Source organism: Microtus ochrogaster, chromosome 22, assembly GCF_000317375.1.
Source record: "Microtus ochrogaster isolate Prairie Vole_2 chromosome 22, MicOch1.0, whole genome shotgun sequence".
Taxonomy (NCBI): Eukaryota; Metazoa; Chordata; class Mammalia; order Rodentia; family Cricetidae; genus Microtus; species Microtus ochrogaster.
Genome location: NC_022023.1, coordinates 19788798 through 19797575, shown reverse-complemented (window position 1 = coordinate 19797575; position 8778 = coordinate 19788798). Strand labels below are relative to the sequence as shown.

At 49.0% G+C, this 8778-nt stretch overlaps 1 protein-coding gene across 1 annotated transcript in view; it reads right to left on the bottom strand.

Annotated features, from left to right (window-relative positions):
- Positions 1-4818: 4818 nt before the first annotated feature.
- The window catches only part of St8sia2 (ST8 alpha-N-acetyl-neuraminide alpha-2,8-sialyltransferase 2), a 73122-nt gene continuing 69162 nt past the window's right edge, over positions 4819-8778 (bottom strand). Inside the window, exon 6 of the mRNA XM_005357755.2 lies at positions 4819-8482. Within this exon, the coding sequence (XP_005357812.1) occupies positions 8197-8482 (286 nt within the window). The 3' untranslated portion in view covers positions 4819-8196. The remainder of the gene's footprint in view (positions 8483-8778) is intronic.

Genomic DNA, 8778 nt, shown 5'->3' with positions numbered 1-8778 from the left:
AGAGAGAGAGAGAGAGAGAGAGAGAGAGAGAGGATGGGAAGACAATGTTCAGCTTCTGGCCAAGTCCAAAAGGCAGCAGCTGCAGTCATGGTGTCTGTCACCTACACCCTACACTACACTAATGAGCATCTCTGGTTGGTGCTTTTGGCTCAGCAGCCAGGAGCAGGAGGGGCTGGAAAGTGAGCCTGGGGCAGGAACAGGACTTTGGGAACCAGCTGCATCAAGTCACGGCCAAAGCTGATGCAGCGCCCTGGGGACCTGGTGAAGTTTAGGGACTTCCTGCGCCATCTGGGATCATGAGAACTCGGGTTTAAACTAGAGTTCAACCTCTTCCTAGGGTTTTGGCTTTGCGAAAGTTAACCAACCCCTCTGCCTCAGTTTCCTTGTCGATGGAACTGGAAAAACAACAAGCTACACAAAAGAGGTCGTTCTGAGAAATCGGAGTTAGTTTATGGGACCCCTCATCCAGTCAGTACACAATTAACGGTCACCTACTCCTGATCCTGGCCACTCCATCAGTCTCCAGTCCCCCTCCAGCACTCCCCTCTGTGCCCCAGATAGTATTTGAGGCAGCCGTCCACCAGTTATCCATCCAGACACACTGTCAGAAGATGCTTCTCTTCCTTGTGCCCCTCGGGGCTCTCCTAATTGAATTTGTAATCTGTACACACATGAGCTACACAGAACGTCTGCTATGGGTCAAAGATGTGTCCATGCCAAACCAGAAAGAGAAAAGCCTCTTCCTTCTCCGGGCAATTCTATCACAGAAACACCATGGAGGGACTCTCTGGTGTCCTCTTCCATGGTTCAAACACTGCCAAAATCCCTTCTGTCTCCTAACTTGCTTATAGGGCCCGAGGGATCAATAAAATGTTTGATGTCCCAGTAGGGCCCCGGATATTAGACTAGACCATGACTGCAGTGCTGGAGCAAGGATCCTGCCTAGAAAACATTTTAACACACACTGCTGTTCATGTGGGTTCTGAGTCTATACCCGTCACACTAGTTAGCAAAGGAGAACCAAATCAGAACAGAATCTTGGGGATGGGGTCTGAGTGGTAGAGTCCCATCTTCCTCCTCTTCTGGTATGGGTTCATGTAATGATCAAATGTTTGAGAGGTGATGCAATTAGGTGGCCTTCGATGGCTTTGGGTAGGCTGGTGTGAATGGTGTTGGCAGATGGTGTGAACGGTGTTGGCAGATGGTGTGAACAGTGTTGACATGGTTCTCAGGCCATGCGTTCATATTCATGAACTTAGGCATCTTGGACATATTTTTCATCTCAGAGGACCTTGGTAATCCAATCCAATTACAGCACACAGAGCTGTTGATAAGGTTGAACACTGCAGAAGGTTCTATGATTTGAGTCTTAAATGTCCCCAAAGGCCCAGGTATTAAAGACTTGGTTATAAGCCTATGGTACTTTTGGGAGATGATAGGATGTTCAGGAGATGGGGCTTTGTGGGAGGAAGTTAGGTCATTGGGGGTGTGCTTTTAATGGATGTGGAATGCTAGCCCTGCCCCCTCTACCATCCGCCATAAATAAGCGGTTTTCCTCTGCCGTGTGCCACAGTGTTCTTTAGTGTTAGGCCCAACAAGATTTGGTCAGGTTTCTATAAACTGAAACTGGAAATTGTGAGCCCAGATAAACTTTTGGGTTTCTTTTTAGTTTGGTGTGAATGTGTATAAGCTCACGTTTGTGTGTGTGTACATGTGTGTGAGGGTAAAATGCATATGTGTACTAATACAAGGGGCCAGAAGACAACCTTAGGTGTCATTCTTTAGACACTGTGTACTGTTTTTTGTTTGTTTGTTGGTTTGTTGGTTGTTTGTTTTGAGACAGGCTGGCTGTGTAGGCTAGGATGCTTGGCTAGGGAGCTCCCGGGGCTCACCTAAAGCTGTATTTCCAGTATAGGTATTACAAGTGCATACCACATACCTTTTTTTTTCCTTAGTCATCTGTCCTGGCGATCAGTCTCTTCATCCTTGTGCTTGCAATAAAAACAATTTATCCATTGAACGACAGTCCCAGCCCAACTTTTGCCCTTTATAAGTTATCTCAGGTATTTTGTGAAAAAGTGGGACTAATTTTTTTCTCCTCTTGAGGACTAATTTTTTTCTCCTCTTGAGGAAGTTCTTACATTTTTTCCAGAGGTAGGTGTGGTGGTTTGAAGGGAAATGGCCTCTATAGGGAGTGGCACTATTGGGAGGTGTGGCTTTGTTGGAGTGGGTGTGGCTTTGTTAGAGTGGGTGTGGCTTTGTTGGAGTGGGTGTGGCTTTGTTGGAGTGGGTCTGACCAGGTCAGGTGCCTGATTGGGTGTTGGTAGAAGCCTGAACATCTGTCAGAGCTTTGTTCCACAAAGTGCTGCACTTTCCGACTCTTCCTCAAGTCATTTCCCCATCTAGTGCATCCTGAATTTGTATTTTCACAACACCACCACAAAGGAATCATTAGGTGTCGTCTCTAAGTCACAGTGGCCCAATTCCGATGAACAGTGAACCCTACACCGGCTGTTTAGCGGCTTCACTATTACAGCCTCACCTAAGCAAAGGGAGCCGCATTGAAGGGTGTTTTCTTGCACCGGCCTTGACTTGACTCATCATTGCTGTCTGTTGTCTGAGAACCTGCTTGCCTCTGTGTGGTTTGCACACCAAGAATAATCTTCCTACTCACTGGGTCTTTGTTTTCTAACAATTCCCTGATGATTGACTGCTCCTACCTGGTTCTGCACCAGCTCCGTAGAAGCCTTTTTATTATTTGAAGCCTTTGAATCTTTCTCGACAGTTCTTGGAGGCCCATTTCCCTGCTAGGTTTCTTGCATGGGAAGGTGTAATGGCTCAGGAAGACGGGATGAGACAGGCCACAAAGGTCCTTACGTGTCTGGTTGGGTGACTCTCCTGGGCTTTGGCTGAAGGTGACTAGAATAACCAGACAAAGCCCTGCCTAGAGGCCGTATATGCACCAAGAATGAAGATTCCCCACCACCTGGACCTTTAAGAATAAAAATGCAACTGTCCTTATAATGCCCAAAGGCAACTAACCCTGCTTCTAGATGGTAACCATGGAAACCTCCCATTGTTGTGAACAGCCCACCACCAGAACAGGAGCCATTTTTTTTTCCTCCCTGAGGGATGGTATTAAGTGCTTGGCCTCCTCTTTTTCTCACTGCCATCTATCTCTCAACACCTCCGTTAGGGTTCAGGTATCCAAAATAAAAGCTGACACTCAGAGCCAGGGAATGGTTACTCAGAGACAGAGACATTAGCTATTACCTCAGGGGGGTGGCTGCTTGCTCATTCAGGAAACAGACCTGTATGACCCCTCTCCACCCGCACCCCCCAATTTTGAAGAAGAGTAGCAGAAGGGAGGTGAAAGTCCAGGGATGGAGATGGCCAAGATGGCGTCCGGAGGGCTGATGAGAGACGGTGGGTGGGGGTGGGCTGTTGGTTAAGGGCGTTTACGAGGCAGCATTCATGTCTGGAGTCCCGTCAGACTGGCATCAATAAACGTCTCTGTTCCATTCTGGAAGGGAAGCCTTAATTAGGCCTGAAGAGATTTATCAAACAGCAGCCTCTTGGAGCCATTGGCTTCACTGCCATCTGGATGGATGGTTTCCCATACTACAACCACAGCCGTGGGAATGATGAATGAGGTCCCACATCTCAACGCCCCCGGGGCCTGAGAAAACCCAAACGGTGTTTGTCCTCCCCAGAAAGAGTGAAAATCAGCCCGTGTCGATGGGCACGTGTGCTGGCGTTCATACTAAGCTTCGCCTAGGGAAGACCAAGGCCGCATCCAGCTAAAGTCAGTTTTTAGTTTTACAATGAGTGCTCCAACCATATGGACTTCTAGAAAAAGCCCTACAGTGAGGGCGGAACTGTGGTGAAAATTCCATGTAGGCCTCTGCCTCAGTTTAATGACCTACTTATTCTGCTTATGCCCAACCCACGTGACTTTTCGGAAGGTTCTTGTGATATGATACGCGCAAAAAACGGCTTCGCTCACTACAAAGACCTCTCTAGACACCCGGGACTTAATCCAACAAACATTTATTGAGCAACCATTGTGTGCTATGCACCACGCCTAGCGCTGTGATGGATACAGATGAACAAAACAGAGCCCGCCCCTGGCAAGCTTCCAGTCTAAGAACAGGCCTCGGACAAGTGCACAAGTAGCTATAATATAATACAAGGCAGAGCATGGTAAGTGCCATGGGAAACGGACAAATAAAGTGCTGTGGTGATTCCATGGAGGGAGAGAGCCCAGCCTCGGTGGGTCAGGAAGGGCTTCATGGAGGGGCCTCGGGAGGAACTCAAGAGTGACCCAGAAGGTGAGGACTATAAGGCCAAAAGCACAGAGCCAGGAAGCATGGCCCCTTTTCCAGTAATGACAACTCTTCTGGATTGGCCAGTGCAGGGCATGAAGGGACCTGATTGGGTGCTCTGTAATGTCAGGATAAAGACGGGCACATTTTTGTGGGCCAGGGGATCTTATCGCAGGTTTGCGAAGGACTGCAGGAACTGACCATTGCGCATGCTCGGGGAGGTCTGGGAGAGGAGGGCACTACTAAGGGGTCCAAGGGGCCAGTAGAAGTGAGGTCGGGACTAATTGGAAAGCATAATGACGGAATGACGGAATGCACGGAAGAGTCAGTGGTCACCTTAGGGTCCCAGATGATGTTGAAAGAGTCATTGGTGTTCTGGTGGGAAGATAAGGGGTCGTGCATGGAAGATGGTCCACTGAGCTTCAGATGTGTTGAATTCAAGATGTCAGAGCAGACAGTATGTTTACCAAGCAGCGTGTCATCCGGGGGCTGGAGTGGAGTGGGAGGCGGTCTTTGGGTGGTGGTAGCTAGGTCTGAAGGGAGGCGTGGAACTGCCCATGCAGCGGGCATGGGCCCGTGGGGAGGATCTTATCTGAAGGAATGGCTACTTTGTGGTGCAGGGAGAAGGGAGGGGGAAATGGGCAGATCGTCCTTGGGTCCTTTCTCAGCTCAAGGTAGGAGTGCCAATAAATAACTCATAAATACATAAATAAATATATAAATAAATGGTCGTGGAGGTTGGGATCAGGAAAGGGGGAAAATCTTAAGAACATAGTATCTTGCCCAGGAGAATCCACGGGAGAACTTTGCAGTAAGAGTGGCCTTTTGAGTTAGCACTGAGATGTTGGTCCCAGGAGTGGGCTAGGAAGGAACACTAAGGTGTGGTTGGGGGGGGGGGGGAGATTGGTGGCAATAGGGCCTGGAGACCCTGCCAAGGTCTCATAGTGGAGGAATTAAGTGAAGAGGCTATAGGAATCAGACCGAATGCAAGAGGCCGGTGGAGAGACTGAAGGTATGAGCGGGGAAAGTCCCTGGCCAGAGGAGGGACCTCACTCACTCAGAAATGGGAGAATTAAGGTTATAAATGGAAAGGAGAGGCCAAGAGAGTCTGAGGAAAGGTCTCATGTCAAATGCTTATTTTTTTTGTTTTGTTTTGTTTTGTTTTTTTAATTTGGTGATGGCAGAGGTTAAGGGTGGAGGCACTGGGGGCTCAAAGTAAATGGAGGTCCGGCAGGCTTAAGTGGGTGGACTGAGGAGGAGGTCCAGGAGTGACTGACAGCCAAAAGTAGAGGGGACCGGCTGAGGCTGATGGGATGTTAGGATTGACCGCAGTGGCAGCAATCAAGTTAAGAGGGCAGGCTGTGCCTCTTGGGGAACAGCCAAGGTCAGCCAGCCTACGCTAAAGACTTCAGTGAAAGCCAGCCCCAAGTGAGTTCTCAGCAGGCAGTCAAGGGCAGTTGGCTGCTGACTATGAGTTTGGCTGAAGGAGAACAAGGAGAGGGGAAGCTAAGGTTCATAGAGTCCTTGCTGCTCTATGCCCGGATCATGTTGATAGCCAAGGACCTGCTGAGTCAGGGAAATGGCATATCCGGGTAGTCCTGGGATTGCTGACTTTTTCTGGTTAGGTTACAGCCTGCTTAAATCCAGTTAGACAACCAGTCATCTACCTCCTCTGCAGAGAGAGGATGCTGGGTGGAGCTCGGGGTCACCTCCAGAACCTGACCTCTGGGCCGCCACGTGGGCTAGTCTGACATTCAGGGGCTTTCCTAATACAAGGCCCTGCTGGTGATTTTACCGGTTCCTCCAGGGCATCGCAAACTTTAGAAATTAAATGTCTTCTAGAGACTTTGAGATCTTTAAGATGAAAGGCTCCGGAGACATGTAAAATATGATGCTAATTATTTCCACTGCTCATGGGGAAGGCTGAACCACTCAGTTCCCCGGGTGGCTGTTAGGGCTGTTGCTTTTTTAAATATTCATTTTATGATGCAAATCCCAAACCAAATCACACGCTTCGTACTGCACCAGGAACGAAGAGAGGAACGTGGAGATGTACAATCGTCATCCTGGTTTGGGGTGGGAGGACGATACACGGGGTTACCCCGGTTAATGGTTCTAGGGTGTCTCCGTTGTCTCTGTTCATTTCCCGTCAGCCACTGATTTAGAGCAAACGTTGTGTTCTGAATGGCTGTTGATTAATTACGTCAGGCCTCATAGGCTTGGGAACGGCTCCGGATTACTTTCCGTTACTCTGCTCACCTTCCAGATAATACTTTTCTTTCTTATCTTTCAAACATGTTTTTTAAAAAACCGTTATTTATCAGGCGAGGGACTGCATCTAGCAAATCAAGCTGGATAAGGCTTTGCTGCGTGTGACCTGTAAGCCCAACCCTTAAGTTACTGGCAGCTCAGATTTCCCCTGGAGATTATGTCCTGTGTTTCTGTGTTTGGCTTTGGGCTTTTACAACAAAAACAAGTCTTAAGTGCGAATCTAAATAGAGGGGGGAAAGGATTTTTGCCAAAACTCTGCCTTCATTGCTTGTGCAGGGGGGTGAAGGTGGGCAGGTGTGTAGAAGTGGGCATTAGGACCTCTCCCGGAAGAGTTGAAAGTCTCCACGGTGGAGCTTAGTGTGGCAGGTACGACTGTCAGGATGAGACAGGGATGAGAAGGTGACACGGACATGGCCGTCTGGCTGCAGGGGACCCTCAGAGTGCAGGATGTGAACAGCAAACAGAGTGACATAGAGACCTAGAGCCAGGCGCTTCACAGTCCTCCAGGCGTCCCGGTCCGGGTCTCCGTGTGGCGCCTAGAAAGGCCGTCGTGTGTACCATTGTGTATGTTTTGAACAGGATGAGACCTATTGTGACTGTGCCCTTTCAAGCATTCGCTGTGTCTTTCTGGTGGTAGACAGGACAGTAGAGTTCTCCCGCGTGACAGTCTCGGAAGATGGGATGCAGGCTAACCGGGAAGTTGAAGTCCCAGGACCACTTCTTCCTCAGTGGGGCTCAGTTGCTTTAAAGCACACCCAACAAAACGACCATAGTTTAGACACTCTTCTGTTCTTTTCTGAGGCGGAGCAAACCCCTGGAAGGTCTCAAGCTTCTAAAACCATGATTTATAACACTCTACCTGTTTAGGGCCATCTGCCAATCCACCCTACTAAGTCCTGGGTGGTCCTTGTGTAACCAGGATATGGGGCTGTCGAGTGGATTTCCTCCAGCCTGTCTCCGTAGCTGGGAAGGCCTCTCTGGGACACAGGTGCTGCCCGAGTATAGTTTGGGCACTTACACTCTCAAGTTCCTGAACAAGGTCCTCAGCTCTGTTGTGACCTCCGATGTTTGATCTCCTTGTGCCTCTTTGCCCAGTGGAACTCTCCAAGTCTCTCCTCCATGAACTGCACCTCTTTAGACTGGTTCAAACTGTCCTCTCTAGGTCTGGGCTACCCAGAATCCACATCACTCAGAGGTTCGGGGAAGCTGACAACAGGTGGCTCTCCATTCATCCATGAGCCCAGAGATCCATCCAACCCAGGAGGCGGGTTGTCATCCAAAGTCATGGGACTGGCTTCTTGGCCTGTCAAGTCCTTCTGCCCCCTAAAGGTGGACTGAGTCTCCATCTGGTCCAGGTGGGTTCTCCACACCTTCTTCCTGTGGCTTATCTGCCTAACGCTAGATGAACACCACACAGTTATAAATACTCAGGTCAATATATATATGCAGGTATAGATATATATATTCTGGTCACTGTTTTACACTTTAACAAAGGAAACCACTAGCCTGCTTGTTCTATTGTTTGTGCCACCCCGACTCCCATCTGCCTGTGGTGTAGCTGGCAGGAAAGTGAGCCACTGAGTCCCACGGGCTGCCATCCTTACGTAGCCCCGTCACACTGGCCGACCGTCAGTTTCAATGCTCCCTGCTCATGCAGGCTCTTGAGGGCCTTGAATTCCAAGGGCATGGTGTGGGGGCTGGCCTGGGAGGTGTAGCCATACTTGAGGCTGTCGTAATAGTGGTACTTGACGGGGTTCTGATTCTGATCCAGTGGAAAGGGCCAGAAGCCATAGAGGTAGATCTGATTGCAGAAGCGTGTAGCTAGAGTGTACATCAAGAGGCCAGTAGTTGGTCTTTTTATGTGAACTTTGTTGGTCAGCCAATATCTGGATAAGAAAAAAAAAGTTAAGAAAGATAATAAGATCTGGGAAGATGGCTCAGCTGGTAAAATGCCTGCCTTGCGAGTATGAGAATCTATTTGGATTCCTCAGCACTTATGTAAAAAAAAAAGGCATGATTGTTGAAATAGGAGCGGTGGGGCTGCGTCCCCAGCACCCTGCTGCCCGCACGGCTAGCTTATGCCCCAAAATAATTACACGGACACTGTATTCTTTTAAGCACTGCTTGGCCCATCTATCTAGCCTCTTCTAGGCTAATTCTCACATATTAATTTAGCCCATTT